Genomic DNA, 19,812 nt, shown 5'->3' on the forward strand with positions numbered 1-19,812 from the left:
ACAGGCAGCAAAATTAACTAATTATAAATTACTTGCCCAAAACTGGCCACTGCTGTAAAGCTGGGAAATCAAAAATATTTTCTGTAATCACTGGTCTAAAGAAATACTCCAAATGATCATGAACCTTTCTCACAGAAATTTCTTAAAAATTGCTTGAATCAAAAAAACAAGAGAGATGCAGAGTGACAGACTGTCGACTACAGCCTGCACCTAAAATACTTTCCAAAGGGGGATCAATATAGTAGGAAACAATGTTATAATTCACACATAGCAATTCACTTTGCTTCAATACACACACACACAAAACAGACAACACTGGATTTGTTAGGATGATCTATATTTCATGAAGACTGATTCAAGAATGATCAGCAGGCGAACTTTACAATCTGAAGGTGTTGAACGTCTGGGAAGGTTTGATGTTTGTATTATGACAATAAAATCTGAACTTCACATTCACAGAATAACTCAGGTCCTGTGGAGCCCCCAGAGGAAGGATCCAGGGACACTCACCCTCCATGATCGCTTCACTTTCTCAGATAAACATTTTTACAAAAAGAAAGCCTTCGCTGGGTTTCTGCAGTCATCCTCCAGGAGGTTAAAGACACGAACCAAAGAAGGAATGCCCAATGCAGTTCATTTGCCGTATTATCACATTCAGCAGCTTGTTCATTTGGAGCTGGATCCAGGACTGGGTGCAGCAGGTTTTCCTTTACTCTCAGGTGCTTTCAGAACACTCAGCCGTTTGTGCAGCGACGAGCTGGCCTTCTGGGTCACCTCCTGCTCGATCTTGTTCCTGATGGCCACCTCCAGACCCTTCAGTGAAAGAACAGACGAGGAAAAGCTCAAGCCGCTGCATCCAGTGTCAGTTTCTTCATGTAAATCTGCTGGGACACATTATAAAGTGCGTCTCACCTTCTTCAGCTTCTGCTGCTGAACCACCTGGGCTTTCTTTGGAGCAATGATCCTTCCTTTACAAGGGGAAAAACAAGAATTACACAAACGTAAATATGTAAAGCGGTTTTGGGTAATTTTGGCCAAAAATAATGGCAATGTAAAAAGTTCTATATCTAAATAGTTTTAATTATATCTAACCCCAACCAAGAATCCAGAACAGAAAAAAAGGAATAGAAGAGAAATATGGTATTAATCCCAGAGGGAAATTCTATCATGGTTAAAACACATCAGAAAGGTTCATAAAGGAACCAGAGGATGTTGAAATACGCAAAAGAACAAATTGGTACCGAGTCTGAATAAAAAAAGAGGAAAATAAAATAAAACACATTCTAAGAGTTTTATCCGTGAAAACTTTCCTACAGTGAAGATCTGATGAAAGAAACTCGCTTGTACTGAACTAAAAGCCACATATTACTACGTTTGTAAAGATTAATTGGATGATTAATTATTAAACGGGCATATTTACACAGAATTAAATTCAACGTGTTCAGCTGTTTACAGCAGATCACGTGTCTCGGTTAATCGACCTAAACACCCGCACGTCTGTCTGCAAACATCTTATTGTTTGATATATGATAAAAGACGATAGTCTCACCTCCTTTCTTCGGTCCTTTCTGTTTTTGTGTTTGTTTTTTAGCTGCTGGACGCTGAGATTTAAACTTCTTACTACCCTGAGCCATCTTTCCTGAACCGGAAGCAAACGAATCATTTCTTCTTCGTTGGTTTAAAAGGTTTCATGTCAGCATTGAGCGCCACAGCGCCCGCCGCTGGTTCCTTTTTAATGTTTACTCCCACCCTCAGAAATTCATCAGTTTATTAAACCTAAATTTATATTCAGCCTGCATATATACATTTTTTCATTAGTATCTGAAGTATTCACGCCACCATAAAGGTTTTTTTGATGCTTTCCCCTCTTTTTGTCAGCAGCTGTTGAGCAGGTATTAAAAACATCTGCACATCTTTTCATTTGAATTTATTGGTGGCCATCAACCTGAGGTCCCAATCGCTTTGGAAGGGCAACAGGAATCATGGGAGTCTGCAGACAAGCAAAACGTTAGCGTTCATTGGGTTTATCAATAGTGTCGTGAGAAACGGTTTCAGACAGATACACAGACAGGTCATTTCACTGTGGTTTTATTCTTTTTACTGTATTGAGGTGAAAGAGAAATCTCTTAAATCATGACTGCACTTTACAGCATTATATTCATATACGTATATATAAAAAAATGCAATTTTGAACTATTTCCACATGTTACAAAATTAAACCCATATCAGGTGATTATCAAGAACAACAATAACATACTTGCACCTAAAGAGGCCATCTGAACAACACTCCTTCCATGGTCACATTATTATTTTTCTTTTCTTTTTTTTTTTTAATGACACAAGCACCTGCTTCGATTCATCAAATCAACGTGAAAACTAACGCAGCTAAAGCAGTGCTAACTTTTGGCACCTGATTGTGAGCCGTGTGTTGAATTTTCCCAAGGAAACGGGTGATTGATTATCTCTGTTGAACACAGTGCTGCTTCGCCGCTGCCTCGAAACCACGGGTGTAAAAACATGGCATAATGCACAAATCATTTGGCTGCAACCCAAAAACAACACGCTCGCCTGAATCTTTGGCAAAAAAAAAAAAAAAAAAAATCAAACGCACAAATTATCGGTCGCTTTGGGTTCGAGATACAAACGTTAGTGAGCGATGTGGAGAATTTCAGTCCAGATTCCTGCTCTGCTGCAGCCGCCTGGCACACCGAGTGCTCGTGCTCGTGCGCTTCAGTGTTGGGAGTCCGTGCAGGCAGACGGAGAGGTAGTGTGTATGGTTGAGGAGGCCTCCCCAGCGTGGTGTACAAATGGCCTAGTCACTAGGAATCACAATGTCATGGAACAAAACGACGAACCACAAGCCAAACAGTTAGAATCATGATGCACAGACAAACGAGGGGAAGGGAAAAAAAAAAAATCTCGTACCTCTTATTAAAAGATTAAAAAAAAAAAGAAGAAATTTATAATATGCGGCGAGTCTAACGGCCGCAAAAATTGCTACATATGTCTGGAACGCCACCTAAAATCGGCCCGGAGGAACGTGATGTGTTCGACTGTACAAAAGAAGAACGATTCAAATACACAGAGTGTCTCTTTACGCTCGCGAGCGACCTACCAGCATTTCTGTGAGTTGAGGTTTCATGAGTGAACGAGGTGAGGATGAGGATGTGCAAAGGAGAGGAAGAGAGCTTACATTACAGCATTTTAGAGATAGAGATGATATGAACACTGTGGATGAATTAGTGCTTTTTGACACAGAAGCTCTTTTTCTTTAGGGTGTTTTCTGCGGACTTCAGCGAAGGAAAAACAGCAAACCTGTCGCCAGTTTGAGTGAAGGAAGTCGATCAGGAGGCAGCAGGCTGAGCGGTTCACCGAGCGGCGTCTTCGTCGATTTACACTCACAGTAACATCCTGATCAGGGATTGTTTGTGTAGAAATCCTGCAACATGCTGGTTTGAGCTTATCGAAAAACTCAACAGCATCATGTAAGAATCACGGATTCAACAGTTTTTGTTTCTTTTTAAATTAGTGCATCTTTGCTCAACACTGTGAAAGTACTTTGATCATTTTGATTCTTAAAACATTTGTTTGTCATACACCAGAGTTCAGATTGAAGCATTTAAATAAATGAATCACATTTAAAAGTCGAGTCATCTGTTTTCATTTAAATGTGACACACTTTGACAATTTGCCAATAATGAGCGCTATAGCACCTCATTTAATAAAATTAAGCTTAATCATTAAGAATGTATGTATTTGACATGCTTCACTGAGAAAAACTTCTAGACAGACTGTGTTTAGAGGTGAATTACATCTGATTCGCATGTATGGTTTTACAGCAGCAGGATTTAGTACATTTTCATCACTTTCTCTCTCAATCCTACACATCCATCCATCCATCTTTATCCAGTCACGGCGGCTGGTGCAGAGCCAAGCCGCGGGAAACACTGAATAAATGCATGTGTTTAAACTGTGGAGATATCAGGACGACAGCAAAACTCTTCAAAGAAAAGTCTCCAAGCAGGGACGGCACCATCCGCAGCGCTACACCAACTGTCAAACTTCTGTGCATGTAAATCGGTAAGACACACACACACACACGCGCGCGCAGACAGCGTGATGGTGTCAAACACACTCAGATCCACCGCCTCCTGATTACGCCTTGCACACATGTGTTTGATCTCTGGCCACGTGACACAAACCGGGTTGAGAGGAGGACGGTCGGCTCTGCTGGCGCCGCACCTGTAAGGCGGCGAGCAGCGTGACCCCCCCCCCCCCCCCCCCCCCCGTGACATTCAGTACAGCGACCCACACCGCTGCCGTGGAACCAGCGAGACGTGGATTCACCGTCCAGGCAACCAAACTGAAGGAATTCAGGACGTCTGAATCACGAACGAACCCTCTGAGAAGCTTGTTTTTAAACTCCTCTTCAGCCGGATGCTCGTGATCCAACATGAGGTCACTGTAGGTCATGAGAGCAAAGACAAACTGCTCATTAATCAATTACAGTTAAAATCTAAAAATGAGAAAATCAGCTGATCTCAGGCTTGTTTTGGGATTTTCCTGAGAAAATTAACTTCTATAGCTCATTGTCAAATTGATACTTTAATTTTTTTTTTTTTTTAATAGTTACATTTTTAATCCATTTTTCTATTAAATATGAAGTAAGTGACAATCTGGATGTGTGCCTGCGTTCAATCGCCCTGGATTCACAGCAGCTTCATGGTCTGGAGTCAAACAGGCTTTTTGTTTTACGAAGAGTCCAAACACCCCGACTGCAAACCAGGACGGGTTCATCTGGGTGAGAAGTTACATTCTGATCGTGAGCGGCGCCACTGGAGGCGCGGCGGCGCCCTCCGCAGGCAGACGCCGCAGCGTGGCGAGCGTCCCGGCCGCCGTGGAGGAGCAGTTTACCCCAAAACAAAGAAAAATCAAACCAGCGCTCACCTCCTCAGACTCTGGACAAATTGAAAACCAGATTTCTGTGCAACCATGGTGACAATTAATCAGTTTAAAGACTTTTATTGCTTTTGAAAACTGAAATCGCTGAATTGTTTAACGATTTTCAAACTTCATTTTTTGCGGATTGAGTCACGTAAATCCAGAAGTGAGAAATTCAGCTGTAAACTGTTGTGTCTGCGGGGATTTCTGCAGCTGAACACTTCCACAGCTACTGATGGGAAAACTAATTCAACCTCTTCGCATTTTCCTGAATTGTAAAATAGATTTTTAACAAACTCCTGAGGTATTTCAAAAGTGCACAAATATTAAATCTCCACTTTGGGGTAAACTATTCCTTCATCAGTGATGCCTTTTTATGTTTTTTTTGTTTTTTTAAATAGAAATACAGACTTCAGTTCACAGCTAAAGCTGTTACACAGATAAAATGACACTATTATGAATATTTTTTTTGTGTTTAATGTTTCATCCTTACAGAGCAGGGCGACCTGTAAGGATGCACGTGTATGTGTATATTTATATCTACACATATGTCCATATATATAGATATGTTATGAGAGTACAGGTGTGGTTATGATGCAGAAGAACTGGGGATAACGGGAGCAAACTAGGAGTGAGGTATAAATACAGTGTCGATAAAAGCTTCAGCTGAATAATGACTCCACTTGTTGAAATCGTTGCTACACTGGTTACAAAGTGAGCGCAAAATACTAGTCTTTCTGTCAATAAGAATGTCAGTTTGTTAAAGTTTATGAGCTAGAAATTTAGATTATTCCTCTACAAAAGTCAACAAAACAAATTAAAATGTTAATATAACATTTTCGATGACAAATTTAAACCTATTTGGTTAAAATAGCAGTACCTTTGACTAGCATGGGTTAGCTTTCTACATATGTACACACTACAAGCGAGGATTTTTATATATAATATATATATATTTACAAGTGGATAGCAGCATTTTAGAAAGCACGACTACTTAAAAATCGAACAATCAGTCGCGTCATTTATACTTTTGGGATTTTTTTATTTTATTTTTTTTTTTATTTTTCTGGTCTTATTGAGGATGTTCATAAAAATCACCTTGGTAAATGTCTCAAAAATTTGTCTTCCAATAAATTGTTGTGGGTTTTAATCCAGCTGAGCTCTACGTGTTGCTACATTAAAAAAAAAAAAAAAAAGGAGGGTAAAAGAGGAAAGAGACTGAAAGGTTGGGTGGAAAGCAGAGTGACATGAAGGACCACAGTAAGATCGAACAGAACGGACAGAGTGCACATGTGTGTGTGTGTGTGTGTGTCTGCTTGACTCCCTGCAGTGTGTGTGGTGTGTGTGTGTGTGTGTGTGTGAAAGAGAGAAAGTGAAGGTGTCTTTTCTTCTTCTGTGTGCACCACTGACCATGTAACAGTAACTGCCGCCAGACCGACGCGACCCCCGACCCCAGCAGTGTCCGTGCGTTGTGGTGTGGCGACATGCCGACGTGCGAGCGAGCGGCGCGCGCACGGACCGGCGGCGGGGGGGCGGGGGGCGCTCTAGAGGGCCGTGAGGCGGCCGGTGAGCGCCGCCTGGAGCTCGGAGGGGAGGAAGACTCCCAGCTCTGTGATGATGCCGCCTGTGATGAGCTGGTGGGGGGTCACGTCGAACGCCGGGTTCCACACCTCGATACCTGAGGAGGCGGGAAGAAGTGACGGTTAGATGGATAAAGACGGAATACAGCAGGTGAGCAGATTCCTCTGCTTTGCATGAAGCAGTAAAGTGCAGTATTGTCAAACAGCACGAAGGATTGTGGTTCAAAGCCACAAAACCTCCCGTTACACAACAATTTCAACACTGTTCCTCTCAGTCTGTAGCCTAAATTAAGCTTCTTATTTAACATTTTTAAAACTCCTCACTGCAGACTGATCCTATATCATAAAGCTGAGCTCCAGTCGTTCTTCTTCTACCACTTGATCTGAGTCAGAGTAGCAGGAGGCTGAAACTGATCCCAGAGGACAAACAGAGACCGACACACTCCCACCTGGAAGAACAAAGTTAATTTTCTTGATGTGATTCTTCCTCTTCCTTACTCTTACTCTTCCTTCAAGAAAATACTACAAAGAAAATCAGGAAATATTACATTTACAGGTAATGTTTCCAGCTTACGCATGTTTCATGAGTGTAATGGACATTTCACCCAGCTTCCTCCTTCACAGACGAACAGCAGTCAGCTCGTAAACCAACCTAATGATTGTTAGTTTTAGACTCTTAATAAGATTTACCGTCTGTAAAGAAATGAAGAGTAATTAGGTGTGAAAAGAAACAAGGTAAAGATGTAAAGAAAAATATAAAGTACAAGCAGACGACGCGCTCTCCGAGGGCCGCTGTGCTCATTAACTGATCTTAATTACTGCGATGTGTCTGAGCACCCCTCTGCTGCGGCGACATAATTACTGGGCTCGTCTCTCAGATCCTCTCCTCAGCAGTAACAGACTCAGACCGCGACTCTTCAGCCCGTCAAGGGTCAACACTGTCACTCCGCAAAACCTCACGGCTTAATGGACTCTTTCCAACTCTCTGCACAGACTTAGGAATAAAACAACAGCATGGTGCTACAGTGTTCAATGCTGAGCATTAATTTTTTCCCCCATATGTTTCCAAAGACGAGACAACGTATATAGATGCTTCCTAAAAAAAAAAAAAAAAAAAAAAAAAAAAAAAAAAAAAAAAGCAAAGCTACGTGGAGACATCTTCCAAGTTCACAAGATTTAAATTTTGAGGGATAATATAGCGTTCAAACTGCTAAAATCACAAAGCTCTGACACTCCACTGCAAGGAATGCATGTGATCCTGACTTCTGTCCAATTCCACCCAAAGTCACAATAAATGTCCAGCAAAAACAAAGAACAATGCATTGACATGCATGGTAACAGTCTCTGGGCAGTAAACTTCACATTGTGCAGGTTTCTCCTTGATCTCCAACACTCTTTCACACACTTTTTCTCATCCTTTAAATCTAACGCTCTCATTTGATGGTGTTCAAAACGACTTCCGTCCATTTCTTGAATGCCAGAGGTCTCGTATCCTGCTCCTCCAGACGTCTGAACCTCCTTCCAAACTCACTCAACCTGCTGCAACTACATCAAACGAACTCAAACTCTAAAGCTCTAAAATACATCCTGAAACGTCCAGGACTGGACCCGTCATGCGCCGTAGAAATGCTCGTTGCTTACCAGGAGCGGCGATGGAGACCCCGTTTATACTGGTGAGCTCCTCCGGGGGGCGCACCTCGATGATGATGTCCCTGCCGCTCTCCAGGCTCAGGTCGCAGGACGTGCTGGGCGCCGCCACGTAGAAGGGGATCCCGTGGTGCTTGGCGGCGATGGCCAGCTGGTACGTGCCCACCTTGTTGGCCGTGTCGCCGTTGGCGACCACCCGGTCTGCGCCCACCACCACGGCTGAGGAGGAGAGACCGGACGCTCCGGTGAGCTTTGAGGAAGAGGAGAGACCCGAGTCCTTGTGTGCGCGCGCACACACACACCTGTGATGTCCATCTCCCTCATGGTGAGCGCCGCCATGCTGTCCGTGATGAGCGTGGCGGGGATTCCCTCTGCGACCGCCTCGTACGCGGTCAGCCGGGAGCCCTGGTTGTACGGCCTCGTCTCCGTGCAGTACATGCGCTTCAGCCGGCCCAGACCGTGGAGGCTCCTCACCACGCCTACACACACACACACGCGCACACACACAGACATACTGTCATTACAACAGTTTCAGCTCCATAAACGTTCCACTAATGGCCCCCCGCCCGGGCTCACCCAGCGCCGTCCCGTATCCAGCTGTGGCCAGCGAGCCGGTGTTGCAGTGTGTGAGGATGGTCACCGAGTCCCTCGGGACGCCCGACAGGATGTGCTGGGCTCCATAGTTACCGATCTTCTTGTTGTCATTGACGTCACGCTCCAGCATGTCTTCAATCCAGGCAATTACGCTGCAGGAGGAGAGGGAGGGGGGGGGGGAATGAGAGGCAGGCGCCGTCTGTCACTGCGGACGCCGCGGCGCGGCCGCTCTGCTCAACGCCACTTCGTCGCTTCCTGCCGTCAGTCTACATCCCGCCTGAGCCTCCATTGAAGCGGGAACACTTCTCCTCATCTCCCTCACTTATTTTTTAAGCACTGATAAAATAATCATCTTACGGTTTTTGGGTTCAAAAAGTGAAAACAGTGTGAAAGTGACGACCCGGCTGCTCCTACATCTCCACTTCCTGTGGGTGACGCTCCTGCTGCCACACCATCAAGCGGGGAAAAGAAAGAGAGATAGTAACCGAACCCCGAAGAAGTGCTTAGAATCGATATGGATCAAGATATTAAAATTCTTTCTGCAGCGGTGACGACATGTAGCACCAGCTGTAATTTAACACCAGCCTCATCAAAGCTGCACGGAGAGACAGTGACTGAAACATGACGTTTACCTCCAGTATGAACAATACGGCAATGCTACAGAATACAACCCCCCCCCCACGACCCTCCGAAGGCCATGAAAACTCATCAACTGTGAAAGTGAAAGTGAACCGATTTGTCACCTGCACCACGTTTACAGGAGGAAGAACAGTTCTTAATATTCCCAATCATTCAACAGATGTGAAACGTGTTTTAAAAATGTATATTCTGATAAGGTTTGAACAGACAACACAGAGTTATATTTCTCTGTTACACCAGGAGACAATGTGATAAGTGTGGAAACAACCGTCTGCTGTGTGACTTTGTCATGTAACGATTTAAAAAGTTAAAAAAATCGAGCTAAAAATACTGTTTAGAGACAGATGCTACAAGAAACAAAACTGTGTGTCATTTCAGTGACAGAGGTGCTGAAATTACTGCTGTTTTTGGTGCAGCAGAAATTAAAATTAAAATTAAACTGAACTTCGCCAAAGACACTTTAACATTTACTTTTAGGAAACGTGTCAACAGCAGAAGAATAGATAAATGTTAAATTTCTATGTAACAGTGGTGCCGCCACTAATCTGGAGAGAGATTTTTATTCAAGGAAAAAGGTTTTCTCGCACAATGTTTGTTCCTGCATGTCTGCTGCAAAGCTTTTCTAAACATGTAACAAGCACACAGACATTCTTATGGACAGACGACCTGTGCTGGGTTGTCATTCTGGGTGACTAAACTCTAAAACTACCAAGTTCCAGGAGAATCTGCACTGGGAGAAATGACACTAGAGGTAAACGTTGTTATTGTCCATCTGCTCACACATGAGAAGAATAAATATTTACCACGGCCCTGGTGGTAAACAGCTGCATGTGCAGTCGCTGCATTTTGGAAAAGTTGCATTTTTCTCAGATTACACGGAGTATCCTCAAAAAGTTCCACCTTGGAAACCATTTTTAGTGGCTTCATGCACCGAGGTCATCAGAAACAGACACCCGAAACGCAAGGAGGGTTTCAAATGAGGGACGAGACACCACCGCATTCAGTCACACAGCAAAAGTTACACAAAACCGGGGAATCGAACCACCCACACTGGAAATGGAACTGCACTTTACCAAAGGAGCCCTGATCAGTGTGGGAAATGATCTCTTCCAGTCAGTAGTCTCATCCTGACATTCTATCAAACATCAACATGAAACAAACTTCCACAGCACAAAAACCTGACTAAAACTAGTCTGAACCAGAGTTCCTCTGAGCAGGAGGAACGTCGGCACCGACAACCAGCCGGCCAATTTTCACCTTACAGGAGATCACTTCCTCAGACAGACACCTGCAGCTGCTGCCGAATGAGAACACGAGAAAGAAACGTGCAACTTTTCCAGGAAACATCCAGAAGAACACAGTTAATTAACAGCTCAACTGTCACAATGTGAGAAAACGTTTACATTTCCTTTGTGCATCCTTCTGCCAACGCAAAGCTGTAGTTCAGTTTGAAGTGAGAAGCTTGCACTGTTTTCTGGCAGGGGTGTGTGTGTTCTCACCAGTGTGCACGTGACTTCAGTGGCTGGAATGAATCGGTAGATAAAGAGTTACAGGTCCGACCCCTCGTCGCTCTGACGGAGGGACTCACCTTTCCCTGAGCTGCTCGGAGTTCTTCTCCATGCTCTCGTTCTCGGCGAACTCCATCAGCTCGCGGGCGGCGCGGCCCATGTTGACGGCGGTGGGCCGGGCCGACGTCAGGTGGCACAGCGACTCCCTGATGAAGGTCACCGGGTCGTCGCCCCCGGCGCCCGCCCGCAGCTCCACGGCCAGGCTGAGGCAGCCGACGATGGCGATGGCCGGAGCCCCGCGGACCTGGAGGAGCGAGGAAGGCACAACAGGTTCTCAAGCTTTTTTTCACAACATGTTTTCATTTTATCAGTCGAAAACAGTCATCCTGTCTATTGCTTTGATCCATAAGAGAGTGAAAGAAGATATACTAGGATGGAAATGATGGAGAGAAGTATAGAAACACTATTGCATTATTAGTTTTCCCAATTAAAATCACACATCTGTCATTGAATTGAGGTTGAAAATGAGTTTAAACATTTCACATAAGATGAGAATGAGTAGTCTGTGTTGTATCGGCATCAGTGAGTCCTTGATTATTAGTTTAGAATGAAAGTGGAAGTTTCTAAATATGGCCTGAAAAAAAAAATTGCTTTAACACAACTGAAATGACTGTAATGAAGAACGGACTAGAAATCAGAAATCTGAAGAGAGAACTGCCTCATGAACTTCTCTTCTGGCTGCTTTAACAGAACCTTGATCCTTCTCCTGAGCTGAAAACTTCAAGTACGACTTTTCACACAAGGAGTTAATTGAACTCAAAACGTTTTCCATACAGGAAGAAAACTAAAAACTCCCAATTTATTCATGATTTCACCAAAGTGTGTAATGTAACAGGAGACCCAGACTGAGCAGAAGTTTAGCTGCAGACTTGTAGGAAGGATCTGCTGCAGGGTTAACACGTGGACGACCGCTTCTAGAGCGACTGTAAACCAAACAAACAACAGCTTGTTTGGAGGAGCTGAAGTACAGAGACAAGCATGCAAACTCCTCACATACCGCATCTAATTAGAGACACCCTGTCAGGTGACAGAAATGAGCCAAAACACGCCAGATTATCTACATATACTGTAAACCGGCCTGCCATGTGCGCTCCTCGTTTTACACTTCAACCACCAGACTTTTCATGGTCTGGTCCGTCTGGGGTTCTATTCTGTGTTCGTTGGCTATCTACATAATCTGTGCATTTTATCTCTTGTGCTACGATTTCTTGACCTCTTGGAGAAAAACGGCCTGGTGGTCTGCAGGCGTTCACACTGCTGGTATGAACGCTTCTGTAAATATGCTAAACATGCAACTGTGCTCTTAATGGGGCATCGCTTCTTCAGCTTTTCGTCATGTTAATAACAGGACGAATGCGTGCAAATATGTGGGAACAGCTCATGTTTTAATAGGTGAAAGTGTGTCTCATGAGGTGCACAGATTTACTGCACGGAGTGTATTTCTTTGGCAGAGACCAGGGCACACTCTTGAATGCTTCACTTTAAAAAACGAACAGATTACATGAGGCGAGACTTATTTTAAAGCAGTGACCGCCGCACCGGCGTTTGGTTCACTCACCAGTCCCCATTATCATAACATCACCCCTCTGCTTATGGCACATTCCTTCACTGTCACACACAGCCAGGATCAAACAAGTAGCTGAGGGTGTGTGTGTGTGTGTGTGTGTGTGTGTGTGTGTGTGTGTAGCTGCAAAGACAAAAGAGTGAAGCCCTGCTCCATTCGAACAAACATCTGGAGATGCTTCCCAGATGTTCCACAACTTGGACCACCATGCATTCCTAAAGAGTGCGTGTGAGAGTGTGTGTTGGGGGGGGGGGGGCTCAGGTGAGCACAGGTCCAGGAGCTGGGGGTGTCACAGAGTGCAGCTCATGACCGAAACGCGAACAAAAAGCCTGGCAAAGGTCATTAATAATTCATCAATAATCTCTCCCAAAGAAAGAGGAGCAGCAGCAGCAGGAGGAGAGGGGGGGGGGGGCAGGGGGAGGAGGGGTATTTAATGGGCGGGTGGATCCCCCAGTTTAACGGGGTTACGCAGAAATAGACGAAAAGTAGAGATAAAGGGTGCTTTCAGTGGCGGGGGGTCGGTGATGTTGGGGGGGGGGGGGGGGGGGGGGCGGGGTGCAGGTGCGTCCACAACCAAAATACAGGCCGGCGGCGGCGGCGGGAGCACAAAAGACCCCCCGACAAAACCCACAAGCATGACGGGAATGAATGCACATGCAGCGGGCGTGGAGGGGGGGGAGGAAGCCCCCACACCCCAGCCGGGCCGTACCTTCATGGACTTGATGGCCTCGAAAGCGTCCTGCACCGAGCGGATGTCGTCGTAGACCGTCTGGTGCGGCAGCAGCAGCTGGTTGAGGACCTGCAGGGACCCGGTCCGGTAGCGGATCGCTTCCAGCGTCATGACCGACACGGCGAGGCGGGATAGCGGGGAGAAAGAGAGAGGAGGAGGAGGAGGAGAGGAGGAGAGGAGGAGGAGAGGAGGGGGCGAGGCGAGAGACCGGCCGCGGGCGGGTGCGCGCACACGCACTCACTCACACACACGCATACACCGCACACACACTTTCACACACGCTCAAGTGTCCGCACGCTGGAGCGGCCGCGGCCTGGCTGTCGGCGTTACCGGGAACCGAGGCGGAGTGGAGCGAGGAAGAGGAGGAGGAGGAAGAAGAGGAGGAGGAGGAGGAGGACGGAGGAAGAGGAGGAGGAGGAGGAGAGCTGCTGCCGTGCGGCAGGAGAAAAGGAGGCAGAGGAGTGAGAGGAGGAGAGCTGGGAACCTTCACACGCTGACAGACGAGCAGGAAGGCAGACGCGGAACCACGTGTCCAGCCGAGCAGGAAGCCCTGCTCCTGCGAGGCCACGCCCACCACGCTGTCACCCCCCCCCCCTTCTGGACCGTCAACCCTTCTCCTCCCTCCCCCCTGAAACACATCCCCCCCTCCACCTTTTGTCTGGGGACGTTTCACACTCACAAACCTTATTAGCATAAGACCAAAGACCCTGAGCTGCTCCCCCTCAACAACAAGCCAACAAATCTATTTCTGTCCCACATTCTTTTGTCTCAGCTCTTCTTTTTCACCTCCCACTCACCTGATCACTGCAAAACCTGCCGGTTCTCTCTTAAACACGTTAATAGAAGTTGATTTATCACAGAAAGTATGATGGTATCAGATCCCCAGAGCGGGGGATTAGTCGGGGGTCTGGGTTTAGGACCCACCATCACTGCTTTAATGAGAGAAAATCAGCCCCCCAGCTGACTCCCCCACCAGCCAGCAGCCCATAACTTATTCACTTGACCTCATTTGTGCACATGTTGTTAGTGTATACATGTATAACTCACTTTTGATTTTCTGTTTACTTTGTATTTTTTGCACCACGCACCAAAACAATGTTCTGTAAAAAAACGTTTTTCTCTTATGTTACCTGACAATAAGTTGTTTCTGATTTTGATCAAGTACAAACACTATCTGTTTTATATTCATTTATTAAGTTTGAATCAGGATAGCTCAATAGATTCCTATTTACAGAGAGTTTTGGTGTTGTAGCTCCGGTTTGCGGCAGTGAGTCATGTATCTATCTTCTTTTGATCAGTGTGTGGGTGAATGAGCCCCCTCACAGAGCCTGGACCAAACCGTGCACCCACCCCTCAAATCCCCACAGACCAGTCATGTTTATTTAAATGTTGGTCGTCTTGATGTTTTCCTGCATAATAAAATAATATTGTTCATATCTGTTGGCAAAACGTCGTCTGCATGCTGTCTTTTAATCACAGATATCTGTTAAGTTTTGGGCTTCTGGTGCATCATACTGAGAAAATCCCTGATTTAAGTTTGTGGAGTTTATACATTGTCACTTAGTGTTTTTTTTTCTCCAGGTATTCTGTCTTCCTTTCACAACCGTATCCATTACCCAATAAAGTAGGTTAATTAGTGACTTTAGAGTGATCTAGGTGTGGATGCCAAGTGTGTCTCTCTGCCCAGATAGACTGTTAGCCTGTCCAGTGACAGACCCAGTTATTATCCAGTGCACATGTATAATTAGATATTTACTCACAATCAAAGCAGTCGTTAATGCCCGAATCTATGAGGGCTTTCTTATTTTTTTAAAGCAATCATATTGAAATGGTCTATTTTGCTGTTCCCTTTTCCACGAGGCAGGGGTGCTTCTAGACCCCCTAGGGGCCCTAAGAAAGAAGGACTATGGGGCCTCTCAGGCCCAGAATTATGAATGAAGTCCAGGATGAAGGATCAGCGAAGAAATACTTGAATTAATAACGGTGAAAATTTGGTCATAATCCGTGCCATAGTTTGGAAGTTATGTTGTCAACAGACAGACAGACAAACATACAGAGAGTGCAATCATCCATCATCATCCATTCAGCTCTGTGAAACGCCTGTGTAAATTTTTTGTGTTTCTCACATTTTTCTATTATATTGTCCATATGTGTCTGTCTTAACTGTATATTTGAATTATATTTAATTTATATCTGTTACTTATATCTGTTATTTATTTAATTATATCTGTCTTAGATGTATATGTAAATTATTAATTTATATCTGTTAGTTTATATCTGTTATTTAATTCTATCTGTCTTAAATTTCAATTTAAATTATATTTAATTATGTCAGTTAGCTTGCATCTGTTATTTAATTATATCTATCCTAAATTTATATTTGAATTATATTAAATTTTTTTATTTATGGTTGAGCTTTGTAAATTTTACATTTCACATTTGTATTCCATTTATATTTCTTTTCTCTGTGCTGCTGGAACACTGCATTTTTCCCCCTGTGGGACAAAAAACGGACTTTCAATCAATATAAATCAATCTAAACTATTCAAATGTCGCTGTGTGATGACATAAGGCATCAATGAAATCTGATTTGTAACTGTAGATAGTATTTCTACATTTGCAAAGAATAATAAAACACAATAGATGTATGACAATAGATATCTGTACTTCCATTTAAAAGCTACCTTTGAATGATCAGGAGTCAGGACTCTATGGCTGGAGCTCTGTCACTTCACGTGACTCACTTTGCACCAATATGGTTCCTTCTTTCTGTATGAAAATGTCATTTAGAACCTTCCTGACTGAGGAGTTTGCAACAATGTATCGTTTTGAATGACGTCATCATCTAATTTGACCTAGATATGCAAATGAGCCTCTATACAAATTACAAGATGACGTCATTCAGAACGTTACTAAGCGAGGAGTTGGTAACAGTGTGTCCGTTTTAAAGGTCTTTTGTTTGTTGCAAAACAAAATAAATATTTTATTATATATTTTATTATATATTTAATGTAAATTTTAACATTTCACAATATGCACTTTCATTTAAATCATTTTGACATTGTAATATGTATAACACAACTCACCATTCAGTTAAATTCAGCACCAATAAGGTTCATTCTTTCTTTGCACAAACTTCACGTCATCTCAGGTGGACTTCACAGGACGAAAAACCAGGCTGAAAGCAGTGAATGACAGTTCCATAGCAGCGGCGCACCAGACAAATTTACTGGTATTTCTTTTTCAGAGTGAGAAATACAATGTGTGGCGTGAGTGGGTGGCAAAAGACCAAAATGTGTGACTGTCACGCTCAGTGCGTGAGACTTAAGGCATGGGGGCGACTAGTCTATGTGCCGACGGTCCACGGACCCCCGACTAGCTTGGGGCCAAGTTGGAATCTCGATGCAAGCCGGGTAGTAGTGGGGCCCCATTAGGTAGGTTCCCGACAGGGGGGGGGTTCAAGTTGTGTCGCTGATATCCGCGGTCTGTCGGGGCCCCCCATAACCGGTGATTACTCGGAAAAGGGCCCCATTCGGGGGATTTTGGACATGCTGTTGTTGCAGCGTCAAGTGCCTTTAATTTTTCATTGACATTGACTGATGTCAGCCGTCCCTCGGGGCCCCCTTAAAGCGATGCTTCAACATTTTGGCAAATTGGCCCATTTAGCGCAATTCCTTAGTCATTTCGAAAAGCATACTTACTTTTTTTGTGAGGGCGAGCTGTTGTTTATTCAGAGGTGAGTTGGGGAAGGTTTTCGGGACGGACACAATGGAAGTGAATGGTATTTTTGTTCCCCCTCGTCAAACTCATCAAATACACAATCCAACAACCCAAAACACTTTGGTGGACTCGTTATAATCCGCACATTCACTACGGTGTGGAACACCAACAAATAATATTGTAGCGTTACGACACTGAAGCAAATACTGGGAACTACTTTTTCTTTTGAAATCACTACGCCCAGACGCCATGTTTAGTAAGTAGTTCCGTCTTAGCAATCTTCACATAAACAACTCATTCTGGTAATTTTGCATTAATATTTCACAGCATAGTGAATGTGCGGATTAAAACGTGTCCACCAAATTGGTTGTTGGGTTGTGTATTTGATGAGTTTGACGAGGGGGAACAAAAATACCATCCACTTCCATTGTGTCCATCCTGAAAACCTTCCCCGACTCACCTCTGAATAAACAACAGCTCGTCCTCACAAAAAAAGTAAGTATGCTGTTCGAAATGACTAAGGAATTGCGCTAAATGGGCCAATTTGCCAAAATGTTTAAGTATCGCTTTAAGCCCGGGACCCTAGGAAAATGCCTGTGTTGCCTACCCCGTAGCGACGCCTCTGCCATGAGGTCGACAGCATCAAGTCATTGCAACTTGCATCGTAGACTTGGATAATTTTTACAACAGATGCCCGTCCACCCGCTTCACTTCTCCTCTAAGGTCAAGTATCTTTTTCTCGCACCAGAGTAATTCGTATTTACTGTGCTTCAGTGGTGCTCCATCACGTTGCTGCCATGTTACTGGTGGCTGAAGTGTCACGAGCACCCACATTCAGTCCTACTTTTTCTGCTACATATTTGCATAAATGTCACAAGAAATTACATGAAACTAACATCTTACAAAAACCTGATGACTGTTTTTAAAAATCATCTAGTATTTTGTTACATTAGCCGTCGTTGCCAAACCTTTTTATTCACTGTCTATAAAAACAAAGTGTAGAAGTAAAACGCGCTGTCAGAACAAAGAGGCCGGCTGTTGTCAGATGGTATTGTTTCACTCCTTATCTTACTGCAACACTCCCACCTACATATCTCACAGATGTATGTGCGGCTTGAATTGCAAAAGCAAAGATGGGACAAAAGAGTTTTGTTTTTCTTAATTTGACCAAATAGGACAGAACTACTTTACTTGTTTCCTGCCATTCGTACTGTTGCTGGAAGAGAAGATAGATGGACAGAACTCAACAAGCTGATGGATTAATGTATGAGGAACACTGTGAAGCAATCAGACTGTTACGGAAAATGTAGAACACGATATTTTAATTGTAATTTTCTTGCAGTCTAATGTGATTTCACTCCAGCTTCTCTGGGGTTATTTCTGTCTCTACAGGTTTGACTCGAATGACCTGAGACATCAGGAAGACTCACAGCTTCTTCAGTTCAAGAGAGGCGCAGCTGGACAGGGGGTTAGGATCTCCGGCTTCCCCCAGCAGTCAGGTGGTGTGTTTTAGGTTGACGGACTTCAAACTGGCTGAAGGTGACGGTCTCTGGGTGTTAATCCTGCGACGGACAGGTGAGCTGTTCAGCCTCCAGCTCTCTGGAGCCTCACACAGAACGGAGCAGGTGAAGGATGTGAGGGAACGCCGGGGCATTGATCTGAGCAGGAGAAGCTGGGTGAGAGAAAGCAGTCTAAAAAGTAGTCATTAAATGAAACATTGCTAAAATCATGGTTTACACTGGAGACCTTATATGGTATTATTTAAAGCATGTCAGTAACTGTGTTTTATTATTCCTCACCTGCCACTCACACTCCTATTGAATCATGTTTACAATGCAAACACTGTATTGTGTTGATCCATTTTTCAAAATAATCTACTTTAGTCTTTTGACAATGACAATAAAAGATCATTGAATTGTTGAGTACACATGAACAAATGTGTTCATTTTCTTTGGAATGAACTGATGTGGATCCAAAAGGAGCAATATAAAAATGTTCCCACAAGTCCATTATATTCTAATGTAAATTATGAAAGAAAAGCCTTTCAAGCACGTTGAACCCCTCCCCTGAATAAAACCAAAACCCAAAAACTTTCTGCTGTTTCACCTTTTTATTAATATTTCCACCAGCCTCACACATGAGATAATACAGCCTGAACAATCAGGCCTTGATACATTCCCACACGGAGCCGCACCGATCATCAGCACACTGAAAAATAGAGACCAAGCATAGTATGCTGAATATTTACCATACATACATTAACAATACATTTATGCTGATTGCCCTTCAATCACTTAAAAGATTGAAAATAAAACGACAAATGTTGAACAATAGATGAGTACATTTAGTCCAGCTGATCGGGAAACGAGAGTCAAGAAATGATAAACAATAAACCGAAGGTTTCAAAAGGAGCTTAAACCAAACCAGAAGACAAAACAGGAGACAAGGACCCGGACAAATGAGTAAATAACTGGGAAGGAGTGTGAGTCACCAGCAGGACAAACTTTAACAATATGTCTCTCTGCCGGGACCTGACCGTCCACACGCCACGCTGAATGCTGATGAGCTGGTTGCCACGACAACAGGACAGCCTCTGAGGCCATGAGGTTATTGGAGGAGCGGGGCGATGTGGCAGGAGTGTGTTTGTGTGTTAAAGCTTTGAGTTAAACAAAAATATATATTTCTATATCAGAAGGTGGGAGCCGGAGCGCTTTTTTGTGATGCAGCTGCTACAGAGTTTCATCGGAGCTTCAGCGTCTCGTCCAGGTTTGATCAAGGAGAAATGCTCTCCCCAACCGAAGCTATGAGGTTTTACATTTTAAATCAACT

The 19,812-nt window shown here is 44.1% G+C and overlaps 2 protein-coding genes across 2 annotated transcripts; both read right to left on the reverse strand.

Annotated features, from left to right (window-relative positions):
- Nucleotides 1-316: 316 nt before the first annotated feature.
- On the reverse strand, nt 317-1,662 carry LOC115390919 (UPF0390 protein zgc136864-like). Its single transcript, XM_030094967.1, has 3 exons — nt 1,550-1,662; nt 913-968; nt 317-813 (listed from the first exon to the last, which is right to left on the reverse strand). Exons 1-3 carry the CDS (start codon nt 1,632-1,634, stop codon nt 667-669), a joined length of 288 nt encoding a protein of 95 aa, XP_029950827.1. The 5' UTR covers nt 1,635-1,662; the 3' UTR covers nt 317-666.
- A 4,662-nt stretch (nt 1,663-6,324) lies between these two features.
- Nucleotides 6,325-13,793, reverse strand: LOC115390885 (methylthioribose-1-phosphate isomerase). The gene is made up of 6 exons (XM_030094927.1): nt 13,243-13,793; nt 10,990-11,213; nt 8,745-8,914; nt 8,471-8,647; nt 8,163-8,387; nt 6,325-6,619 (listed from the first exon to the last, which is right to left on the reverse strand). Exons 1-6 carry the CDS (start codon nt 13,372-13,374, stop codon nt 6,486-6,488), a joined length of 1,062 nt encoding a protein of 353 aa, XP_029950787.1. The 5' UTR covers nt 13,375-13,793; the 3' UTR covers nt 6,325-6,485.
- Nucleotides 13,794-19,812: the final 6,019 nt, after the last annotated feature.

Source organism: Salarias fasciatus, chromosome 6, assembly GCF_902148845.1.
Source record: "Salarias fasciatus chromosome 6, fSalaFa1.1, whole genome shotgun sequence".
Lineage (NCBI taxonomy): Eukaryota > Metazoa > Chordata > Actinopteri > Blenniiformes > Blenniidae > Salarias > Salarias fasciatus.